The sequence below is a fragment of the Mauremys reevesii genome, linkage group 3 (genome assembly GCF_016161935.1).
Source record: "Mauremys reevesii isolate NIE-2019 linkage group 3, ASM1616193v1, whole genome shotgun sequence".
In the NCBI taxonomy this organism is placed as follows: domain Eukaryota; kingdom Metazoa; phylum Chordata; order Testudines; family Geoemydidae; genus Mauremys; species Mauremys reevesii.
Window position 1 is genome coordinate 167,747,927 of NC_052625.1, and position 26,263 is coordinate 167,774,189.

General features: G+C 39.7%; 1 protein-coding gene across 16 annotated transcripts in view; it reads left to right on the forward strand.

Annotated features, from left to right (window-relative positions):
- The window catches only part of CSMD1 (CUB and Sushi multiple domains 1), a 1,616,238-nt gene that overhangs the window by 1,221,305 nt on the left and 368,670 nt on the right, over positions 1 to 26,263 (forward strand). For all 16 annotated transcript variants that reach the window (XR_005595828.1, XM_039529053.1, XM_039529047.1 and 13 more), the window contains 2 exons: positions 13,617 to 13,808; positions 18,635 to 18,761. Coding sequence is in view for 15 of the 16 variants with exons in the window: in XM_039529053.1 (XP_039384987.1) it covers positions 13,617 to 13,808; positions 18,635 to 18,761 (319 nt within the window). In the remaining variant the exon portion in view is untranslated. The remainder of the gene's footprint in view (positions 1 to 13,616; positions 13,809 to 18,634; positions 18,762 to 26,263) is intronic.

Here is a 26,263-nt window from a genome sequence, read left to right on the forward strand (position 1 = left end):
CCTGCACTGCAGTGTGTCCCAATCATGGCTCCTTTCCATCATGCATTGTGAAATTCCTATGACTGGAGTGCAGCTGGGACTGGACAGCCTCTTCTCCCCAAATGCTGATGAGATCCACCAGCTCGGCATTGCTCCAAACGTGGGATTGCCTGGTGCAAGGAACAGGCGTGCTCACCTGGAAAGATGCACTGAGACCACTGCATGCATCACCAAGCAAACAGGAAGGGGACTTTCAAAATTCCCAAGGAATTTAAGAGGTGAGGATGGCGGTTGTTCACAGAGTTCAAACCAATGACCAGAGAGGTGAAAACAGGCATTGTGGGACACCTCCTGGAGGCCAGTCATAGTGCTGTAATCGACCAGGGTGTCTACACTGTCTACACCACGGTGCTGTACCCCTGGAGCAGAAAGCTGTATGCCTCTCAATGGGTTGTGTTTTTTTTTTATAGCACTGCAAGTGTGCAGCTTTTGCGCACTAAGTGGCTTGGCAGTGTGTACACCTTGGGAGTTACAATGCAGAAAGCTGCTTTACTGTGCAGAAACTTGCCAGTGTAGACAAACCTTAGGTTGCAAAATCAAGCACTCAAAAGTTAAGAAATGCTAGTATTAGTAGCAGCAAAGAATCCTGTGGCACCTTATAGACTAACAGATGTTTTGCAGCATGAGCTTTCGTGGGTGAATACCCACTTCTTCGGATGCAAGCATGCATCCGAAGAAGTGGGTATTCACCCACGAAAGCTTATGCTGCAAAACATCTGTTAGTCTATAAGGTGCCACAGGATTCTTTGCTGCTTCTACAGAACCAGACTAACACGGCTACCCCTCTGATGCTAGTATTAGTGTGTATTTGCAAAAATGTGTATTTATGATGTGATCATTATAATGAGATGATCACATACTAGTTTTTTCAACAGGGCCCCTTCCTAATTCAGTGCATAGAATGGATGATGCTCAGGCCCCAAATCAACCAAAGCCTGCAATGAATTATTCATTTCTTCATGGTCTAATTTTAGGATGCCCACTGCTACAGTATCTGAATGCCTCATGTACATTGAAGAATGTATCTCCACTGTGAGATAAAAAAGTGGTATTCTCCCCATTTAACAGATAGGGAAACAGATCAACAGTCTTCCCCAAGGTCTCACAGTGCTCCCATGGAAGAGTCAGACTTAGAACTCAGAACCTCCTAACCCTGTGCTCATTCATCTAGCCCATAGTGCTTGTTGGCCTAAGCATCCACTGCGCCTGTTGACTTTGGTTGCAGCTGAGTTCTCAGCACTTGTGTAAATCAGCTTCCAGATATTTCAGGATAGGCACCCAGGTGGTGGGAAACACAACTGTCAAAATTTTGCTTTAAGTGGTTTGGCCAACATCACATAAGTAGACTTGAAGAGTCAGGGATAGAAGTGAGTTATTGTGTGTGGAGTTCATCTTTCTTAATTACAAGATCAGTAGACATTCTCTAAGGTAGCCTCTGAGCATGTCTACGGGATTGGACCTGACAGCCAGGATAGGTGGGAGAGACCCTATTTTGTCAATCCTGCTGGTGCTTAGGTCAAAAGTTAGGCACTGAAATACTCAACCTAAAACCCCCAATGTGAATCTAGCCCCAGATGTTGAGTGCCAAGTGATTTCTTTAAATACTATCCACTACTATCTGCCAAAATTCCCATTGGATTGTCTTATATCATTGACAGAGTGCCTTATTAATGTCTTAAGAATATCTGTTGAGTGCATGTTAGGGAGTTTTGGGGAAAATGAGAGCTTGCAACCTCACTCCCAGAATAAGAAGAATTTTATGAACAGGGTAGGATCAAATTAGTTGTGGTGCCACTTTCTGTTGTCTAAGCTTATCTATTTTCTTAAACGCATGTCAATGCATTTGAGAAAGTTTGTGCTCTTTTTCTGTCCTTGTACAAAGGTAAACTGTGATTAATCGCACATATTAAAAAAAAATCTAGGGCTTTGTATGGATTTTTGGGAAAAAGTGAGGGAGTTCCAGAAGGAACCTTCTTTCACGTGTATCCATCTTGGGCACAATTGCAGTCCTTAGCCTCTCTTGAGCACAAAGACTGGATGAAGCTAGTGCCAACATTAGCAGAAGTCTGTCCTAAAGATGCAGGGAGAGAGTGACACTAGGCCCTCCCGCTTCTCTCTTCTTGCTTCTTGTCATTTCCAAAAGCGGCATTTCTACTATCCTTTCTTTAACAAATGTGGGGCTGTGACTTCAAGGAAGTCCATAACATTTCACTGAATCAATTAAACATTTATGAGCTAGCTTTTTCTGAGAGCATACACAGCTGGCAATTTGTTCTGAGAGTAATTCATACATATTCCTTTATCTGAACTTTTTTATCATTCAATTCAAGAAAGATTTTACAGTGGTCCCTTCTCCTGCACATAATGTAGAAATATTTTTTTTCATATTAGCTGTAGATTTGAATACCATGTAAATTATTTCCAGACATGGTGAGAATACCATGCACTGTCTATTATTTTGAAGTCTCATTGATCTAATTAAGTAGATTATGCTATGACTGCTTAAAATGCAACTACTGCTGAATGAGTATTTGTAGACATCTATGTGTATTTGGAAAGCTGTGACAGTCACAGAACATTAGCACAGGTATCATCACATACTTCTACTTACTCTTTGGATGGACAAAAATGGTGCTATAGAAAACAAAATAGGTCATGTTTGTGAATTTAAATCAATATCAGTTTAGATAGCGCTCAGCCTTCAACCCTGACAGTGTTTCTGATCTTCTCTATGCTATCAAGTTATGTCATATTTGTTAACTTTAAAGCCTTTTTTGTGTGTGTGTATGTGTATATACTTTGTTCATTGAATTAGGATTTTTATATGTTTACCTTTTTTTTTAATGAGTAGATCCCATTCCTAAACATTTTGCCATATACATGTCTGAAGATGGGGATACACTATATCTAAGTTAGAAGATCAGTGTTATTTACAAATAGAAAAACAAAACAAAAGCAAAATAGCAACTTGTTCTCGACCAAAGCCCAGCCTTATTATTGTTATTATCTATATCAAAATTATTATGGATTTGGGTGAGATTTTTTGGGGTCTGCTAGAGTATAATGTTGGTCCTACTCTAGTGAGTAATATAAGAACTTCAACCCTTTTTACTTTTACCCATCCTCCCCAAAACCTCATTGTGGAGTTCTTTTCAGTGTTTTTTGTTTTGACAGCACTCGCCCATCCCCCTCCAAAATCAGTTATGGTGTTAAAATAAAAAAATTGGCTTTCAGATAATTTTTTTTTATTTGGGCCCCAAAATGAAAAAAAAATCAGTTATGTGCTCAGGTCTATCTCCTACATAAATCCCCTTGAGAATTTCCTTTGGTGGACGCAAAATGAACACTGCAGTGTCCATGACAATGACACTTACAGTAGAAGAATAAGTGTACTTTAAACATTACATATATGCCAATAATTTCCATCTTCCAGATGGAACAATATTGCTCATGCCATCCTGGTAACTTAGGTAAGATATGACCCAGAGCAGAGCACTGTGGATAAATGAAATGGGCAGTTGATGAACAGACAGTTGCAACCTGAAAGTCTCTAGGGTTTGGTCTCATTTATGCAAATCAGGAAGATTTAATCCAACTTTGTCATATTCATGTGCCTAGAAAGCATTTGTACACTGGCTATTGGCAGAAGTTTCTATTTGTTGCTGTTTAATATAAGCCAGTGGTATCCAGGGCCGCCCAGCGAATTCCGGGGGCCCGGGGTCTTCGGCGGCGGGGGGGCCCCGCTCAGGGGCGGCTCTAGACCCGAGCGCGCCGAAGACCTGGGGGGCGAGATTTGGCTCCAGTTGAGCTCCCGCAGGCATGCCTGCAGCAGGTCGACCGGAGCCCGGGAGGAGTGACTGCGGCGGGTGCCGTGGTCCCGCGGCTCCGCTTGACCTGCCGCAGTCATGCCTGCGGGAGGTGCAGCCGAGCCGCGGGACGAGCGCCCCCTCCGCAGGTATGCCTGCGGGAGCTCAACCGGAACCGCAGGGGCCCCAGAAAACACTCGTGGGGGCCCCTGCGGGACGCGGGGCCTGGGGCAAATTGCCCCTCTTGCCCCCCCCTCTGGGCGGCCCTGGTGGTATCTACATTTATGGTGATCATAAGGTGCTGTTGTGGTCATGTTTCCTGACTCTGAAAAATGACAATATCTGCTTTGTAACCATAGTCTCATCAGAGCACAGTGATAATTTTACAAAGTAACAATGTGACTTCAACAGCAAGTCATTCCTTAGGGGCTTGGGATCAGATACATGGTCTGGAAAAGGTGTTGGAGGAGAAGTCCTGCATATGCTTGAGAGAGAAAAAAATCTTGGATAGGAAGAGGAGCTGGATGATGTGAAAATACATAGATACAGATTCTGTCACCTCTACTCATATTTAAGGCTAAGGTTTTGTCAGGGACATTTTTAGTAAAAGTCACGGACAGGTCATGGGCAAAAAAGAAAAATTCACAGAAGTCATGACCTGTCTGTGACTTTTACTAAAAATATCCTTGACAAAATGGGGATCTGCAGGTCCCCACACCGCCTGAAGCAGGGCAGTTGTGCAGGGGCTAAGAGCCACCTGCAACAGCTGTGGGTTGCAGGGTACCCCTGCTGCCTGCAGCTCTGGGAGTTCCCCACTGCTTGTGGGGGCTGGGAGCTAGGGGGTGCTCCCACCTCCCATGTAAACTGGGAGCTGTGGGGTACCCCTGACACCTGCCACTCCAGGGGCCCACAGCAGCTGGGAGCTTGGGGGTTCCCCCACCACTGACAGCTCTGGGGGGCCCCAGTGCCCGTGGGAGCTCGGGGGGTTCCCACAGCTCCTTGCCCCCCTGGGCAGCAGGGAGACCTTGCAGTTCCCAACCACGGCAGGCTGAAGTCACAGATTCCATGACTTCCTCCACCTCTGTGATTAACCGTAGCCTTACATATGTTTAGAAGTATCTTCCTGCATAAAAAAATCACATTGATAGTAATGGGCCTCCAAAGAACAGAGATCCTACTCGTGAATAAGAGTGGTAAAATCTGGGACCTGGCTAAAGTATGCACTGTTAGTATGAACCTACATTTATCTGGAGTGAATGCAAAGTGGTAATATGAAGCCAGTGGGAAGTCTAGTGTAAAATATGGTAATTGGCATGATAGCTGGACTTCAGAAACTGGGCTTCAGAATGGTAGTCTAATTGTGTACTACATGATATACAAGGCTTTTTCCAGGCATGAACATGTGCGCACAGAATCTCAAAAAGCAGAGAGTAGCTTTGGATTCTTGCTCTCTGAATTAATAATAGTTAACTAGAACTTTAGGACATTAAAAATTCCATATTCATTTGCCACTGTGCTAGCTTCTCATGCTTACAATAGGAATACCTGGGTAATTCAAATACTGAAGTTTTTAATATCCCCCATAGTATTTATAATTTTAGGTCTCATATATTGGTGAGTATTGTGTATCTGAAATGAGAAATTGAAATCTGTTGCCTGAAATGCTTGAATTATGTTCTCTGCTATCAGTCTATATAACATTTCACCACAAGTAAAAATCTGATCTGATTTGACTTTAAAATAAACTGACAGAATTTTTTTTTAAAAAGTTTTGTGTTGTAAATGCTCTCAAAGAGTTTCAGAAATAAGATTTAAAATAAGCAATGTATTTCTGTGAGGCATTTGATGATTTTTGACACATAAACAAGCTAAAAAATCGTATGTGCTTGTTTGATGTTCATATATATTTATTTTATGGTCCCTTTACCTGAACTGTGATTTTTCTTGCTTACAACCCTCAAAGATATCTTGTCATTTGAAGATATAAAAATACAGTTCATTAGACATTATATAGAGCAAGAGGACTTAAAGGTACAGCATATGTACCTTGGCCTGGTGCAGCTGATCGGTGCAACGTGAATAGCTTTACTGGGGGGGGGGGGGAGATTTTTGCTACTCTTTCTGAAAGACACTCCAAGGAAAATGATAGAAATATTCTAGATTTTGAGAGACCTCATCTGCATTTATCACATTTAGTTTACAAGTACAAATGGACCTTTCTTGTGACTAGGAGTTGGGGAACTGCTATAAATAGGTCACATTTTGCCAGATATTTTGTTAACCTGGGGTAAGTACTGGTTCAAGTAAAGCTAGAATGTGCTGCAAAAGTATTTGATTAGGTACAACTACAAGGTCCCAGTTTAACTGTGCAACTTTCTTTCTTCTACTTGCTCCAAACTAATCTATTATAATACATGGGTGGAAGAGTTGAGAAGCCAGTAGGGCTTTTGTGATCATTGGCTGATATGCTTTTGCAACTCATAGACAAATGTTACACTGTTGTTGCATGATGGTGCAGTAACATAGAAGAGCTGGCAGAGAAAAACTGTTATGTTGAAACATACTATCAAACTAGTGTACAAATCTGTTTTGTACGTATTTCATCATTCATGTAAGACTTTATACTTTTGGAGTTTAAAATAAATTTCTCACCCTATTTCCTAGGATATAAATATCTAGATATATAGTTATGGTCACCTTTTCTTCTGAGCACTAAATACATGTTTTATTTTGTATTGTGGAGCAAGATGAAACTTTTTGTCACAATAAATAATATAGATTCTCCCCTAATAATAAGAACATAAGAACGGCCATAATGGGTCAGACCAAAGGTCCATCTAGCCCAGTAGCCTGTCTTCCGACAGTGGCTAATGCCATGTGCTTCAGAGGGAATGAACAGAAATGATCCATCCCCTGTCACCCATTCCCTGCTTCTGACAAACAGAGGCTAGGGGCACTATCCCTGCCCATCCTGTCTAATAGTCATTGATGGACCTATTCTCCATGAATTTATCCAGTTCTTTTTTGAAACCTGTTAGTCTTGGCCTTCACAAAATCCTCTGGCAAAGAGTTCCACAGCTTGACTGTGCATTGTGTGAAGATCAAATAAAACCAGTTGTTTAATCTGTTAGAGGTATTTCTCTAGGTGACTATTACCTTGGTATCTAAATGCCTGTACCAGTAAAGGGACCCATCATATTTATATGCCTCTATGATTCACATCTGTTCCTGTGAATTTCCTGTAAATGCTCAGAATGCCCTTATTTGAGTCGCAGATCACACATTCAAAGAATGCACATTTGTTTAGATGGTACAAACATATAAACTCACATAGTGTATTTATTTAGTGATGTGATCCCACATGCTATGTGAAATCATCCAAGCCCCTCCTCCAAACAAAACAAAACACTCTTTAGTCCTTCTAAGTTTCTTATGGACCCTTAAAACTGCTTCAAACAATAAGCTGAGGCTTTCTTCAAGGTGAGGAAATCTTCAGACAGCATATTCAGATTTCCAGGAGCAGGCCAGCATTTCACTGGTAGAGCAGTTGCTCCAGTCAGTGTAATTTTGAGTAGCTACCTCCCCTGGCAATCAACGCAGGTGTGCTGAGTGTATTCTCAGCACAGCTCACAATCTATATTGTGTTGTATTATCATTATTACTATTTAATATGTTGGAATGCCCAAGTGTGATAGGTGCTTCAGAGTGCAAATAAACAAACACAATCCTTGTCCTGGAAAGCTTGCAAACTAATAGACTGACACAAAGTCCATTAAAATCAATTGAAAGCTTTGGCTCACATCCTAATTTCAGATATGACACAACAGGGAGAGGCACAAAATATTAGGCAGGGGCATGGGATGATGCATGGGGGCTACAGCAGTGGCATTATATGGGTACTCCACAGGCTAGTGCACAGAGTGGTGAAGTATTTTCTTTGACTGTATTAAATAAAATACTTGTCTTTATTCTAATTCTTTGTATAAGTGCCTGAAGTGGGTTTTCATGATGGGATTTCAATGAGGAACAGTCAGCAGCCTGGCGTATTAACTCCAAAGGAACACTCCATGTGTAGGAACAACATGAAAAAAAAAGGAAGGGAAGATCAATGGAGCATTGCAACTGGTATCATGGGTGGAGCTGAGAGGTGGTGGACAACACAGTTAGCATTGGGGCAGGGATAGTGAGATGAAGTGCACTTAATTAGTTGTTTATCAATATTTCAAAACCAACTGAAAATGATAGTGTGATGGTAGTATATAAACCCTGCACCAGCTGCCGCCCCATACCTTCAAATCATGCTAGAATTGGAGAAGGAGTTAAAAAGAGGGAACTCCACTCAGATAGGGACAACCCTGAGATGGGAGCAAGCAGTTGAGCTCTCCAGCTCCCAGAGAGAGGTCTGACATCCGGCAGAATCTCTGCCCTTGAAAAAAGGAGAACACTGATCCCTTGAGCTAAGAAGAAGAAAAAGACCTGAGACTTGTACTGGAGATCCAGTGGACTCTTGGATGTACTGTCATACTTCCAAGGACTCTGAAGTAAGAGAAGCCAGTATCCTCACTGAAGTTGCCTACAGGTTTTCTTTCTTTTCCTTATGCTTTTATTTAATCTCATTAGCTGACTGTGGATTGTTTCTGCTTGTTTCACTTAGGACCCCGAGGCAATGTTTGCACAGAAATTAAACACCTTTGGCTGGCCTGGGTCAGCTGAATCAGGCTCACAGGGCTTGGGCTGCGGGGCTGTAAAATTGTTGTGTAGACATTTGGGCATGTGCTGGATCCCAAGCTCTGGGACCCTGATAGAGGGGAGGGTACCAGAGCCCAGGCTCCATCTTGAGCCTGAACAGCTATGCAGCAATTTTTAGCCTTGTGGTCTCGAGTCAGCTGCCACAGTCCAGACATGGCTATGCTGTAGGTTTTGTTCCAATGTACACGTACCCTCAGAGGGGAAGGAACAGCCAGAAGGTTTTGGCCAAAGGGTTGAGCGCCGACCCTGCTAAACTGACGCTCCCTGCAATTCTTGGGATATGGTGGGGGAGCAATTGGATTTGCACACTTGCAAGACCCAGGTAGCTCCTGAAGGGGGTGCTCTGCCAAGTGCACATTTATGACAGATGGCACAAAGAGAAGTGAACAGGATTATGTTTAAGGATTATGGCGAAGTAAACAATTAGCAAGAGAGTTAAGAGAAGCTCTTCCATGATGTTTGTGTCAGTAGGTATACTGAATACAAACACATACACAAATGACAGTTACTCCTATTCTTCAGTTGTTTTTAAAGGGCAGCTGAACATGCAAGTAAATTTCAAAGCACTTCTTTGACATGAAGAATCTTGCACATTGCTGAGATTCCTAGAGTCCAACAGAGAGAGTTGAGATATGTTATATCTGAGAGGGGATCTCTTGACACACTGAAGCTTTTGCTGCTATTAATTCTAATATAAAAACTAGATAGTAAATACTGTATTTAAGTTAAGTGGGTATACATACTATGAAATGATGGTTTTTCTATTATAATTTTGGACCTGGCATAGGAGTTCACCTTTAAAGTATTATGTTTTAAGGATTTATATGTATACAGATTTGTAAGTATTAATCTTGAATAGTTGTGAACATCATTCTATTTCATGTAAATTGTTTTCAGCAAACTTAGGTCACTCAATGCCATCAAGTATGATGATTTATGCTTAAAGCACTTAAACACTTAGAAAGTGAAAATAAAATACAAAACAAAATTAAACTTGACAATTTCAAGCTTTTTGGAAGCAATTCTAAGTACTGTCCAGTATGTGGACTATTACTGAGCATGAGCAAGTGAAACAAGACTCATACATACATAGCAACACAAATGGCTACTTATTGGCTTAATGGCTCTATTTTTTAAAGGTGTATCATCTTGACTTAAGAAATTTATTCTCCTTAATTTCTATGAAATCACAATTATTCAATGCCATTTTGAAGAAACATAATGCTACAATTCTGTTATCTCCTCTGAGATTTTGGCAAACAGCCTCAGATTTTGTATCAACAGTTAAAATGACTTCCTTCATAGAACCTCTTATTTTTACATTTCAAAAATCTTTAAAACTGTTAATTTTGAAAGATATCTCACTGTGATATTTTTGGACTGGGAGTTTCCCATTCTGATATTAGTATGCTTTATGCTTTCTGTGCAGTAGTGACAGTGGTGCTGGAACAATCTGTATAGTGAGGGTGCTGAGAGCCATTGAAGCACACTGTAAACCCTATATATGATGGAAACCACTTTGAGCCGGGAGGTGCTACTGCACCCCCAGCACCCCTAGTTCTAGCACCTATGACTAGGGAGGGAAGAGGAGGAGATGTGATTTACTCATGAGTAAAAATTTACTCATGTATAATTGAGTAAAATCTTGTTCCCATTCAAGTGCATGGGATTTCTGTATTGACTCAGTGGGAATGAGTTTGAGGACTTCATTATCTCTCCTTAAGACTAAACCACATGACACAATTAAAGTTGTATGATGAAATTGTTCCCTGAGATAACAGAAGTTGTACATGTGTGAGTTATGAATATATATATGAATTTGGTCCTTACTATTAAAAAAGAAAATAACCACAAAAGCCAGTAGAACTGAAGTTAAACTAATCTTCAGTTTTCTCAAGTTGGGATCCTTTTGTTCCTTTTCTTCCAACTTTGTCTTGTATGGCAATTGCATCTGTAGATTGGTTTGGTTTTTACTCACACATATGCTGTAATCATGTTCTATTGGGTATCCTACAGCATAATAATTTTTATTTATAAGATCCACCTCTGTCAAAATAGGTGTTCTGGACAAATATAGTGAGTGGAAAAGTTACTAAAAATTAAGTGAAAATAAATCTTGTTTGGCTCACATGTGAAAACACTGTACACCTCCACCCGGTGGATAGCAGGAGTTGCTAACTTGATTTTTATTTTTTTTAAAGTCTCAGGATGAGAGAGTCTTTTGGAGACTGCATTACATGCTTAGATCAAAGGCAAGAGGCAAGAGAATCTCTGTGGAAGCAGTAAATTTGCTATGAGGCAAGCTGAAAAATATTATAGTAAATATATTATGCATAGGTGCCGACTCCGTGGGTGCACCCTCCGGCAGCCCCCCATCAGCACCTCACCGCCCCACAGTGTTCCTGCCTGCTAATGAGCTCCACAGATCAGCACCTCCCTCTCCCTCCCCATACCTCCTGCTCACTGAAATCAACTGTTTTGTGGGTGCAGGCAGGATGCTGGGAGGGAGGGAGGAGGAGCAAGGATGTAGTGTGCTTGAGGGAGGGATCGGAACTGGGAGGGAAGAGGCAGGGAGGGAGTAGGGTGGGGGTAGAGTGGAGGTGGGAAGAGGTGGGGTATGTGTGGGGGCCTTAGAGGAAGGGGTGGAATGAGGGTGGGGCCTGATGCAGAGCCGGGGGTCGAGCACCCCCTAGCATTTTGGAAAGTCAAGTCCTGTGATGATATGTGCGAGGGCCTTCAAAAAGTTATAAACTCTACTTTCTAAAGTTAGCATCAAATAATAAACCTCATGATATGGAGATAGACATGCATGCAGGCATAAAGGCTCCTTTCTTTCTGACATGTTTAAAATATATCAACAGTCAAAACTACACTACATAAAAAACAAAGTATAGCTCTCATTGAAATATGGAGTTAAATCTTCATTGACAGTCACATTTTTTTCTTCTTTTGCTTCAGAGTTCTAATTTTGTTGATAATTAAAATGATTTATTTGTGAATTTTATGGAGGGTAGGAAGTTGAACAGAGGTCATGAAATTTCAGACCAAGTTAAATGGGGAGGTATACTATATTTCAAAAATGGTAATGTAAGTCAAACGACAATATAGAGGAGAGGAAGAGTGGATAATCTGGTTTGGAAGTTACCGAGGTCTCAATCGTGAGCCACCTTATGCATCTGTACAAGAGAATAAGGGGTGCAAGGATCCTTGTCACTGTCAAAGGGTAAGCTGGCTTTCTGAGGGATTAACGTGCCCAGCTGTCGGATTTGTAGATTCCAAGGCCAGTTGGGACCATTTTGATCATCTAGTCTGACCTCCTGTATGATCAGACCATAGAATTTCTCCAAAATAATTCCCAGAGAATATCTTTTTTAAAAACATCTAATTTTGATTAGAAATTACCAGTGATGGAGGATCCACCATGTCCTTTGGTGATTCATTCCAATGGTTAATTACTTTCACCATTAAAAATAATGTCTCATTTCCATTTTGAATTTGTCTAGCTTCAATTAACAGTCATTGATGATATATCTTTTTCCACTTGATCGAAGAGGCCATTGTTAAATATTTGTTCCAATGTAGATATTTAGAAACTGTAATCAAGTTATCCCTTAATCTTCTTTTTGTTAGACGTAAGGAACTCAGTCTATTTAGTTTATCACTCTGAGGCAGGTTTTCTAATCATTTAATGATTTTCATAGCTCTTCTCTGGACCCTCTCCAATTTATCAGCATCCTTCTTGACATTAAATCTGCCTTGTGCCTAAATCAGGTGACTGAAAGTTATGTGACAACAACTCAGAAATGGTGCTTGCTATAAGAGAGGCTATCTTTCTCTTAGTTAAAGACCAGGGACTGGGAAAGACCTCATGCAAGTCTCTCAACAGCAGCCTGAAGAGAGGGGCAGTTGCCTGAATATGAGCAGAGGCCCAGGATACAGAGTGGGGCCGATGGAGGGAACTGTGGCCAGAGATGCTCAGTGGAATATGACATAGAGGCAGTGCAGTAAGGCCTTGGGAAGAGCCAAAAGAACTTTGTTGGGCTGTGGTGGTGGAGGGTGTGAGTTGCAGAGATGATAGGATGGAGTGTCCAAACCTGGCAAGATTGGTATATTATAGTCCTGGGATTCAGAGGAGAAGAAATTTGTGCATGGAGTAAATGACCACTTCTCTGTATAGACCCTGGGGTTGGAGCCTATGACAGAAGGAGGGACTGGGCTTCCATACACCTCAGCAGTGACACCTGGAGGTGGGCAGATGCTCCAGTGACCCAAAGCATAGAAAGGACCATACTTGGAAGGGTAGAGGGGTGCTCTTGTGATTTGTTAATCCCTTCTGCCCAGTGTGGAATTGCTTGTCCTAGAGGGTCAAAGGAACTGCTTATCTCTTGCTGTATCTTAATAATTCACATCCCACAAGAGGGAATGTTTCTTGACAAATGTGTATATGTGTGTGTGTGTGCATTCATCAGAACAAAAACTGAGGTCTGGGTGACCAGACTCGTAGTTGGGGTGGAACAACTCATGTACATTTCCTCCCATCCCTTACACTCCAGCATATGCTATTGGCTTTATTACTGTATAGGGGGAGTAGGGGAGCAGAGGTAGCCCCAGCACACTGCCAGCATAGCACCAACAGGGTTTATTTTCCTCATGGAGGAAGTGAGTAGCATATTGTGACTCTGAGTTATAATCTGATCTCTGGTTTTCTCATGGGCAGTGCAAGTAGACACTAATCCTTAGTTGAGGATTATAATAATTTCATAATGTAGCTCTAAACATTCTGAACTATGGAATGAAGAGTTTGGAGGAGTAGAAGGGGGGCTTGTTCGTGTCTTTTTGGTTTTCCCCTTCCCTAGATAATTCACTAGATCCCTATAGATAAATTATCTTTGGTCATAATGAATGAAGTTAATCCAGTTCTTTGAATTTTGTCCCCATGCTATAAAGTGAAAATGTTTAGTTTCCAGTTGAATTATGTTTTTCTTCAAATAGAATTATGTTTTGCTTTCTCTCTGTTTGCAGGTTTTGACCTAGTCAAGTGTGAAGATCCGGGAATACCAAATTATGGCTACAAGATCCGTGATGAAGGACATTTTACCGACACAGTCATTTTATACAGCTGTAATCCTGGCTATACGATGCATGGTAGTAGTATTATGACCTGCCTAAGTGGAGATCGAAGAGTGTGGGACAAACCTTTGCCTACCTGCCTAGGTAATGTTAATTCTGACTATGTATAACATAACATAAATAGATAGTTGTGGCTTCTCTGCAAAGGAAAAATAAATATTATTTTACATCTGTATTCTACATAAAATGGTAGTGTAAGCAATAAGGGCTTAGTTATGGTTGGCTCTGCACTTTGATGTAGGAGTCAGTCATCATTTGGCCATCCAGGAAGGAGATTGCTGACTAGCACTGGCTCAGGACAGGACAGTTTCAGTAGGAGCGTACATGCCACACCTTTCCTAAAAGTTTGCCAAGAAAAGCTGCTTAACACGTTATCTCTTCTCTCCTCCCACCCCCATACTTGTGAAGTATGCAAGCCTAAGGCTTCCAGACATCTGCCACTGAGGTAATGCACCTCTCATAATGAACATTAGTAAAGACTCCAGTAAAATTCTTCAGCTTGTCTTTGTTTGTTTTTTCCGAGTGTCTGCTGGAGGACCAGTAGCCCCAGGAACTAGTAGACAAATTACCATTAATTTGTTCCAAAATTCAGTTGCTAATTGGAACTGAACTTTCCCAACAGAAATTTCCAATTAGCAATTTTTCCTTATCCTTTACCCACTTCTGCCCTTAAGAGGCATAATTTAGTCCTAACAATGGAAACAAAGTTAAAAATTTACACATTTCATAACTGGGTTCCTTGTTCTGCTAAAATTACCTGACATTACCTTAATGGATTTTGTTTGCTTTAATATCAATTGTTCCCAATGGACATAGCATGACTGTCAACAATATATATCTCCTTTGAGTTGGTTATTTGTCTGCGTGTTGGTTGATACAATTGGAAAGTTTGAGCCTTAGAACTGATCAAACAAATAATCCCTCTGAATTATGGAGGTGCTGTTCACAACTCCTTAGTTTTGCACTGAAAACAGGAATTCAACCTGATTTTTATAAGAAAAATACAGTGTATTCTCCCTAACCTCACATCACTTTGCATGTACTGACTGAATCATCCTAGAATTTATAAGAAAATCTGTTAGTGTATAAAAATAAATAAAATCTGTGTCCTCTAAAAATATTTACCATATGTATCAGTCTTTTCTGTGTCCCAGATTATTTTAACACTTTACATTTACATTTCTTAAATAGTTAAAATTAACTGGAATCTTGTGCATAGGCTGTATTGGTTGTAATTAAGCTAAATTATTAAATATTGTCTCTCATTTTTATGAGGCGTCAGATAACTATTAAGTGGGGCTGTGGTGATGGAAGTGACTCAACCAATTGCCACCCTTCCTCCATAATTAATGTCCTTGTAACAATCCCTGTAACTCAGTGCCATAAGGTAGACTGGACATGTGTCAAGTGTGTTCACTGATAGATTATTTGGTCCAGCTGTCACTGCTCTTTAATGATTTTGTGGATTCATGCTAGGATGATCATCAGTGCTTGAGGGACTCCCATTGACACCAATGCACAATGAGTCAGCACTGCTCAGGGAACTGAAGTTAGAAGCACAAGGGAAGCCCTTAAATCACAGACACTGGTATTCTCTGACTTGGCGATCCCTATCCTTCTTACACATAGTGCCAGTCTCATTAACATAGCCCTCTAAATTGATCAGGCAATTGCATATTAAGGGATACATTCACCAATATTGTTCGGCTGCTTTGCGGTGCTCTGTTAATTCAAAGCTACCCAAAACATGGCTTATCTGGCTGATGTGCTCTGGCTGCTTTGCATTGGTTTACTGTGCTGATGAATCTGCCCTTAAAAAATAAATAAACTTGATACTACGTATTTTTAAATCAGAAGGAATATTATATAATATCATTTTCACTGGTTTCTTCTTTAGTTGGGTGTATAAAATTTCTTATTATTACAAAACTAAGGAAATTCCCTGACAAAAAGAACCACATAAGATGGAGCTAAACTTGAAAGTGTATATCAGTAACTTAAAAACATTAAAAAACAAAAATGTTAGAGGGATGTTGCAGTTGTACCAAAACCAAGCAATATAAACCCAAGAAATTCAGAGTTAGGTTGCCCTTAAGGCACCCAAACAACGTTAACTCTGTCCTTTTGATGTGTCATGAGGGGAGACAAGTGAAGACAAAATATCTTAAAAAAATAAAACAGGTCAGTCTAATCAGGGACTACAAAACCTACAATCCCTTAATTATAATTGCATGGTTATTGCATTATATCACTACAGGGCAGAACTAAGCATATTTGGGTGATTCAGCTGTGCATTTCTTACCACAACACAGTAGGATTTCATAAGTGCAACCTTAAATCATGAGTTTCCTGGTTTTGTAATGTCTGGTTTGGGGATAATTTCAATATCCTTTTTTTTATCCTTAATGTTTTGATATATGCACTCAATCTTAATCTCCTTTTAGCAGAGGGTTACTTGGTATTTTTGTTGTTGTTGTGTTTTGTTTTTTGTCAGGGACTATATGACTGAGTTTGAATCCTTAAACTTTTTACTTTCCCTGAAAAAACAGAAAGCTTTGCCTATGCAAAAACTGCAGGTTCAGGCCCAAATTCATTTCGTTTCCTGGGCCCAACCCCTCAAAAGTATTTAGGCATCTAACTCCCATTGAAATCAATGGGAGTTAGACATCTGAGATTCTATGATCTAAATACCTTTGAGGATTTGGTCCTTCATGCTTGTTTGCATCCTTTTTGTTGAAAGAGAATATATTCAGAAGATATTTTACTCTTAAGGCTATGTCTACACTACACACCACTGGCAATAGCATGCAGTGTATGTGGAAAATACTTTGCATCTACACTGTGGTGTGTTGCTATGAGTCAGTTGCAACTGATCCATTAGCGATTATCTTTGAAAAGTCATGGAAAACAGGAGAGATTCCAGCAGACTGGAATAGGGCAAATATAGTGCCAATCTATAAATAGGGGAAAAAAGACAATCGAGGGAATTATAGACCAGTCACCTTAACTTCAGTAGCTGGAAAGATAATGGAGCAAATAATTAAGCAATCAGTTTGGAAACACCTAAAACATAATGTGGTGATAAGTAAGAGTCAACATGTCAAACCAACCTAATAGCTTTCTTTGACAGGGTAAGAAGCCTTATGGCTAGGGGGAAGCGCTAGACTATAGCACTAGGTATATCTGGACTTTAGTAAGGCTTTTGATACTGTCTCGCATGACCTTCTCATAAACAAACTAGAGAAATACAAGCTAGATAGAGCTACAATAAGGTGGGTGCATAACTGATTGGAAAATCATTCCCAGAGAGTAGTTATCAGTGGTTCACAATCAAGCTGGAAGAGCTTATTGAGTGCAGTCCTGCAGGGATCAATTCTGGATCTGGTTCTAGTCAATATCTTCATCAGTGATTTAGATAATGACAAAGAGAGTTTGCTGATGATACCAAGAAGGTCGGGGTTGCATGTGCTTTGGAGCATAGGATTAAAATTCAAAATGATCTGGACAAACTAGAGAAATGGTCTGAAGTAGGATGAAATTCAGTAAGGACAAATGCAAAATACTCCACTTAGGAAAGAACAATCAGTCTCACACATAGAAAATGGGAAATGATTGTGTAGGAAGGAATACTTCAGAAAGAGGTCTGGGGGTCATAGTGAATCACAAGCTAAATATGAGTTAACAGTATAACATTGTTGCAAAAAAAGCAAACATCCTTCTGGGAATTCTTACTGGAGTGTTGTAAACAAGACACGAGAAGTAATTCTTAGTATCTACCTCACACTGATTAGGCCTCAGATGGAGTATTGTGTGCAGTTCTGGGTGCCACATTTCAGGAAAGATGCGGACAAATTGTAGAAAGTCCAGAGTAGGGTAACAAAAATTATTAAAGGTCTAGAAAACATGACCTATGAGGGAAGAGTGAAAAACTGGGTTTGTTTATTGTAGAGAAGAGAAGACTGGGGTCGGACATGATAACGGTTGTCAAGTACATAAAAGATTGTTACAAGGAGGAGAGAGAAAAATTGTTCTTGTTAACCTCTGAGAATAGGACAAGAAGCAATGTGCTTAAATTGCAGCCAGGGTGGTTTAGGTTGGACATTAGGAAAAACTTTCTGTCAGGGTGGTTAATCTTTGGAATAAGTTGCCAAGGGAGGTTGTGGAATCTCCATCACTGGAGATTTTTAGAGCAGGTTAGACAAACACCTGCCAGGAATGATCTAGATAATACTTAGTCCTTCCATGAGTACGGGGGACTGAACTAGATGACCTCTCTTCTGGTCCTGTGATTCTATGATTCAATGAAAGGATCTGGAAGAGAGGCAGGAAGCAGTGGGAAAAGGCTTCCCCTCTACCAGAGCCTTTCCTTGCTGCCACAGTCTTTCCCTGAGGCATGGAAGGGTTCTGCACTGGGGAAACAAGCTTTTCCCCACTGCCTCTCGCAGCTCAGGGAGTCTTTCTCTATAAGAGGAAAAGAGCCAGGAGCAAAGAGGCAGCTGGATGTTACACTGCTAAAAATAGCAGTGTAGATGGCGAGCCAATGCTTTGACAAGTTGAAAGCATGTAGAGCATATACTCACACATGTACCCACACTTTTCAGGTATGTCTTTACTCTACTTGCCTAAGCCATGCTCACCATCTATACTGCTATATATACTCCTGCTAGGGGCATATGCCAGCAGGTACTCTATGTGCCACCAAAAGAAGCGTGCAATGTAGACATACCCTTCTCTTTATATTATAGAGGCTAATGGTTTCCTGCATGATATCAGAGGGCTTTTCTTTTATTGTTGTAGGACATGGTGAAATCAATATATTTTTGTCTAATTAAAAATAGAAGTAAAAAGTGAAGTGCTAAATATCATGGCCTTGTTTTTAATAAGAAGTAAAATGATTGTTTATTTTGCAGCTGAGTGTGGTGGTCGAATTCATGCTGCTACTTCTGGTCGCATATTGTCACCAGGTTACCCAGCACCATATGACAACAATCTTCATTGCACTTGGATTATAGAGGCAGATCCAGGGAAGACAATTAGGTATATGCTTAATTTCAATTCTTAATGTGAATTGTTAATGTCTATATTTTGTAAATGAAACTCTATGGCAACTGACTACTACATACTACATTATTTTACATTCTGTATATATGGTCCAGCACCTTTTATCATTAATGCACTAGATGCCACAGAACAATTAGAAAAGACATGTTATGTTATGTGCATATTCAATATATTTTAACTTCATTTAAGTGATAAATACTTGCAAAACCAGGTTTCAGATTCAGTCTTTGTAGATGGCCAAATTCAATTTTCAATTGAATTAGGCCAGGGTATTATTACAGATATTTGTATTGCAGTAGCAGTTAAGCAACCCTGTCAGAGATCAGTTTCCCATTGGGACTATACTAACATGTTAAAAAGACAATCCATGCCTCAAAGAGTTCCCAGTTGAGATTATACCCTTAAATCTTCATGCTAACCTCAGTCCACTCTGTAACTCCCATGTCAATGGGAGGTTTGCCCAAAGAGCAGAGGTGGAATATAGCAGTTATGAATTAACTGAACTTTAAAGAAATGATTTTTTTCTAGGCACTTAACTGCCATTGGTGCCTTTAAAAATTTCCCTCTTAATTGTTGTAATGTATTTATTTAATACCCTATTGCTACATTCAACATTACTCTTCAGTATGAAAACCTGTGTGATATGGAATATTCAATAAAAATCTATTTTGTTTTGTTTGGCTAAACCGAGCGTAGAATGCCTAGTACCCTGCCTAGAGTGCTTGGACACCAGAGCCTATGGAATTTTGGGTCTAACTTGATGGGTACCTGGCGACAGATTCTCACCTGGAATTAATTGTCGTAGGCCCTTTGCCTTCAGTGAGAATATGGCAATTAACACCGGCTAAAGAAGTCTATGGTGCTTTTATTTTGCATTCCTGACCAATTAGCATTCCAAATGTACATGACACTTTACAGAACAAGGATAACACTCCTGTCCTGGCCCACAAGATCCTAAATAAAAATAAGACAAGATAGCATTGCAGGAAAAAGAGACTCTGAGGGTTACTAATGATGACAGGAAGGACTTTCTGAAGATGTGAGAATTTTAAGGGGAGTGGGAATGTGCAGTGGATAAGGAACAGGGAGACTGCTCCATGTGTAGGATGTAGGCACAAAATATCGATGAGGAGAAGAATGTAGGGAATGGAAAAAGGCACGAGAGAAATAATTGCAAAGCAGTGATCATAGCATCATATAAAGGTATGTCTGAAAGGGACTGCAAGAGGACCTCTCATCCATCCCACTGTGCTAAGGCAGGATTAACAATACCTAGACCATCCCAGGCAGATGTAGGAGGCAGAGGCAAAATAAGGAGCTTTAATTTTATGCAATAATACAATGGAAGCTAATGGGGGGATTCAAGAAGTGGACATCTGGGAATTGCTGAAGTACAGAAAGGACTGGAAGGCTTTTATTCCTCCTTCACTTTCCTGTTCCATCAGGGAGGAGGCAGTACTCAGCTCGTGGCATCTAATAAATACTGCTCACTGACATGGCTATTCATTCAGCGGTAGGAGTACTGATTTTTAGAGGTTCTCAGTGCAGGTTTGCTGCAGTTACCAGGGAATGGGTAAAATAGAACACAAAATCTCACAAATATTGGCCATATTTAGATGGCAGATATTAGCTTGTACTCATGCTTTTTTGAGAAATTGAATATTCAGACAGATAACAGTTGGTGAGCAAAAAGTATGCGAGAGCACTACCAACGAGATTCACATTGTTCTTTACAAATATTCTTATTAATTATCTTTTTAGAGGTTTTTGTGATATTAACATATTTAATGATGGACAATGAAATACCAGTGTTGTACACCAATGAATGAAGTGGTAGGGGACATAACACACCTACAAGATATACAGTAATTGGACTTGTTTAGAATATTAGCTATCTCTTATTTTTAAGAAAATGGTTAATAAACAGGGTATTCATTTATTTTTTTGAACAAGTCAGAAGCCTTTTGCCTCTTAAATTAAAATAATTCATCCATGTATAAACTTTAATCTAGGAAAAGACAAATCTATTAATTGAAATGTACATTTTTTTCTTGCAATGTTGTCATCTTCTTTCTTCTTCTTCTTTTTCTTCTTCTCAGAAATAAAAGATAAATGTATTCCCATATGACTCAACCAAGTGATGAATTCACTCCATTGCAGGTGAATTCAGTACTTCATTTACATTTTAATAAGAAAGACAAATTTGAAATTAATAAAGAATGAAACAAGGAAATCACAAAACACAACAATTGTTAACTAGAAAACATATTTAATATTTACATATTACCATTCTTCAGAGTGAATCATTTTTTTAAATTAAATTACAGTAAATACAATGCTGTGCTTCTGATGTGATGCTCCTGAAGAGTAACATAGCACTCTGTAAAGCTTCTTTTACATCTAATATTTTAACTTTTGTAAAAATGTAGACTACATAATTCCATTGTTATGTTAAAAAAATTATTTAGCTTTTTGGTGGTGAATCAATGACCTAATTTACGAAGAGGTCATGGTTACAGCATCAGTATATAAGGTTCTGGTATTTCCAAATCTCCATGGTCAGACTCTAGCTGCCAAATTCAGAAATCTTTCTGAGATGACATTATCTCTATCTCTCCCTGTATTTTTAAATAGCCATACTACTCTCACTGATGTGCTGGCTATTAATGTTCTTGTACTCCAGCCTTAAGCTATATGAATAGTATCATTGTTTTCAAGGTAACAAAGGTTGAGGGGCCATGCCCAGAGAAATTAGCTTTTATTTTAATTGTCTTTGTTTACTGAATCCCTCAATTTAGACAGTTCTTTGATCTGTAATCAAATGAGTGCATTGTGTTGAATTACCAAATGGAATAGTGATGAGGAATTTATTTAAGTGGATAGTTTAGCATGTAACATGTTGTACATGCACATCAAGATACATAACTTAAATTCAGATTAGAGGAGGCTCTGTTCTAATAGTTTTAGTGCTACTTAATCCAAAATAATAAAACCTCCAAAATGAGGTAGTTGCTATTTATTGAATGTTGTCAAACATGCCACGGATGCTCTTTGTGTTGGGAGAGCACTGACATCTTAGAAAACATCTCATTTTGCAGATCAGGGGCCTGATGCTGGCATAACTATTCATTTCAATGGCATTATACCAGCAAAATACTGATATAACATAGAATGGACCCAGAGGTATAGTAATCCACATGCTTAATTGTAGTGCGAAAGAAAATATAAATAATATAAAATTCAAGCTGACTATCAGAACTCAGTGTTGCAATGCCTAACTTTTAGGGGGCTCCCCACCCAGTGAAATTCACAGTTTCAAGTTAGTCACCTAGGCTTCCTGTACAATGCATAGGGAGAGTGAGGCAGCCACCTACCCTAGCCAGTAGAAAATGTCAAGGAGAGGGTATGGCCCTCTTAGGGAGTTAGTTGCCTGGGCTGGAGGGAGGTGCCTGTGTCTTGGGATTCTCAACCATGAACCCTCTCCTGCTGTTTTGTGCTTAAGCCTTTTTTTTTCCCCGCAAGAAACAGGGATGAGGAGGAGTGCCCTCCATTATAACCTTTAGCCCAGTGATTAGTGCACAGGAGCATTCTTTAGTCACTGAATTTCTGCACATCTGCGAGAAGGGAGAAATGAACCCGGTCTCCCACATCCCTAGTGAGTACTGTACCCTAAGCACTGGGCTAATGTTTATAAAGGAGGGCCCTGCTCATCCTCACCCCCTGCTCTGTTTCTTGCAAAAAAATGGCTTATGTGATTAACTCCAGAAGATACACAGCTGAAAATCCCAGGCAGATATAGGTACCTCCCTCCGGTCCTGATGTAGGTGTCAAATTGCCTGAAAGGGGTGGGGGGTTGAGGGATTTGTCCTTCTCTCCCCCTCTTGGCCATCTTCTGTGAGTTTAGGTGTGCTCTGAGCACACTTACCAGATTGGATTCCAAAGGAAAGATAGGAAGTCCAGTGCCTAATCTGAAGATCCTGCTGAGGCTTAACCATGAGATATAGGTGCCTCAGCAACTAGACTGAGGTAGCTGTGAATATGCTCACTGATAGAAACTTAAGAACCTAGGAGACTTTAATGATGGAAACTCATGTGCCTAGAGAGTCTAGGTGCCTACAGGGTTAGGTGATAGCTAATCAGGGGAGTGAGGGGGTGAGAATCTTTTTTGTACCTAAATGTTGGACTTAAGCACCTATAGTGGCAGATAGGTGCCTAAATCTTCTGTGTAGTTAGCCCTTTCTCTCTAATTTATAGCAAAATGCACTATTCTCTCTGACAATCTGGTTCAAAATGTCTTGTCATTAGACCTTCCTGGGTTTGACACAACTTCCTGCTGAAGTGGGGACTGAAACTCCTCTATTAGCTTCCTCCAATCATGTGCTTTTGCACAGGTACAGAAGCTTTTCCTACTTCAAATAGCTCTGACAGATTCCAAAGGGATCTGTCTGTGTACACACACACACACACTTTGGCAACACTCAGAAAACTTGTCATGTCAATAAAGTCTCACTGAATTGAGAAAATAAAAACAGAAAACAACCCAAAGGCTCAGTTCATATAACGTAACTTCCATATAATTCCGGGTTTTGTTTTTGTTTTTCTTTCTTAACTGCTATCCATCTGTTTTGAGATCCAGTGTCTTGCATTTAAGATAATGCTGCACCTAGTTGCCTTTTGGTAGAGGGACTTCAGTTTCCCTTGTGACTGAGGTCTGCTCACTCCCATTAGAAGTACAAGACAATAAGAGGGTTAGCTGTCAGAGAGGATGTGGGTAGCCAGTCTTAGAAAACAAAGAACAAATAAATGACTATGGCAAACTTACCAGTAAGAAGTAACTATGTCCCTATTGAAAGATCAGTTGTCCTAGCCCACTTTGTAACATCACTCTGCCATGCTACAATTGAAAACTTGTTTTAAATTGACCTCCTCTGTAGTAGAACCTTAGCTTTCATGAATATCTTCTTTTTAATTTCCCAGAAGTGATATTTGAATAGCAATGTATGAGCACTTTATAGCAAAGGGGCCTCTTCTTTTAAACAGAATAGCTTCAGAAATTAGGTGCACTGCATATTCTGTAAAGAAATTGCATCACCTGCATGTTTAAATATCAACTTTAATAAACACAAAGGTTATCCAAACCTGAAGTTATATTTAAATAGTTCATGATAATTTTGTGTTAAATTGAAAATAAATAATAAAGGTACAAAATTTGTAACAAGCATCTTTAAAGGCTATGCTTTGCATATCTTTAATTGTGCATTGTTTCCATTTTGCCTACAATTGCTCTTGAGTGGCTAACCATCTTATAGATATGTACTTGAAAACATACAGTACAAAAAAAAATAGAAACAGAAAATATTTTAAAGGAGTATTTGTGAAAAAAAGAAACAGCTAAAATCATTTAGGGGGGAGGGGCTTAGTTCCTGCAAACCGTTATTCTTAACTATACTTGTATTCATAAAGTTAAGCACTTGTATGAGCACAGCTGAAATACTGTGTCCAATTGTGGTGTCCACAATTTGAGAAGGATATTTATATATTGGACAGAGCTCAGAGAAGAGCCACAAGAATGAATAAAGGTTTAGAAAACATGCCATATACTGACAGACTCAGCGCTCAGTCTCTTTTTTAGTTTAACAACAACAACAACATTAAGAGGTGTCTTGATTACAGTGTATTAGTACCTATATGGGGAACAAATACTTAATAATGGTTCTTCTGTCTGACAGAGAAAGATATAGCCTGGTCCAGTGGCCTGAAGTTGAAGCTAGACAAATTGAAACTGGAAATAAAGCATACATTTTTTTAACAATGAGGGTAATTACCCATTGGAACAATTTAAGGGTCATGGTGGATTCTCCATTACTGGCAATTCCTCTAGGAACCAGGGCCGGCTCCAGGCACCAGCCCAGCAAGCAGCTGCTTGGGGTGGCCAACGGTGAGCGGCGGCATGTCCAGGTCTTTGGCAGCAATTCAGCGGCGGGCATCTCACTCCCTCTCGGAGCGAAGGACCAGCTGCCGAATTGCCGCCGAAGACTGAAGCGGCAGCGGTAGAGCTCCCGCAAATTGCAATAGTGGCTTTTTTTTCCTTTTTCTTTTTGCTGCTTGGGGTGGCAAAAACCCTGGAGCCGGCCCTGCTAGGAACTACTGTGGGGAAGTTCTAAGGCCTATATAGGAAGTGAGACTAGATGATTGCAATGGTCCCTGCTGGCCTTAGAATCTATGAATCTGTGAAAAAGCATGTGCATAATTCTTTTATGGATTGAAAACCCATGTCATGCTGATGAAATATGTACTATAAGATTTCCTAAAAATAGCACTTCCTCTTTAAGAGGGAGAAAAAAATTTAAAAGCCTTTAATTGCCTCTTTGAAAATCTCCAATTGTGTAAAATGAGAATGAATTTAACAATAAAAACTATTATTTGTTTTAGCCAAGCACAAGTCATTGGACTAAATACAAGGGTAACTGTGTGAAATTGAATGACTTGTGATGTACAAGAGGTCAGACTATATGAGGTAATGATCCCTTCTAACCTTAAACTCTGAATCTAAGGATAATATTAACAAAAAAGACATGATGTAGGAGTGTAGAAAAGGAGCTTTTTTCAGGGAGTTCATTGTTTTGTGAAACTACTCCTAGAGAAAGCAGTGCTAAATTTCAGTAAGTGGCATAAAGTTGTTTTTCTTAAGTTGGCTTATAAAGTGCAAACATTCAAATATTTTCAGGGGACAGATGCAGAAATTAATAAAGATTTGGAATATTTGCTGCTTCTTTTTCAAGAAGCAAAAACAAAAACATAATCTCTGGGAGGGAGAAAAAAGAGGGAAGGAGAGAGAGATAGACGGGCACTGTACTCTAAAGTTTAACCAGTTTCAGAGTGGTGGAATTCACTTTGAGAATGCCCTGTCTACCATCCTGAGACATTAAAGTCTGGATCCTGTTAGTTTGAGTGGTCAGGCCATTTTCCTCAGTTGTTGTTCCATCACAAGAACAGAAAAGCCTCTTAGAGCCTGATCCAAAGCCAATTGAAATCAATAGAACAATTCTTAATCTGAATATATCAAAGATTGCTAGACATTCTACAGACAGGTATGAAGCCAAAATCATACCTCAAGAGGCTTACACACTAAATAGATTAAAGTCAGATGCTGCATCTGAGCTGAGCATCTCCTGGAAGGAAATTGCTAGCAGTTTGTGTGATAGATTTTGAACCTCTTGCCCTTATTGGTGATTAGTTAAAGTCTATGCATACGAGTAGGTGCTTGCCAGTGTGAGCATAATCTATCTTAATGTAAATAGAAATAAAAATAAAATGATTATAAATTAAACACTTTTAAGATATCTGTGTCCATTCTAATACATTTAACAAAACATTGAAATAAATATTATGCAGGCTCAGCTTTTAGTTTGTTTTTACATTACTGTGTAAAATATTTCCTCAAATAAATATATATATATATAGTAGATAGGGTTTTC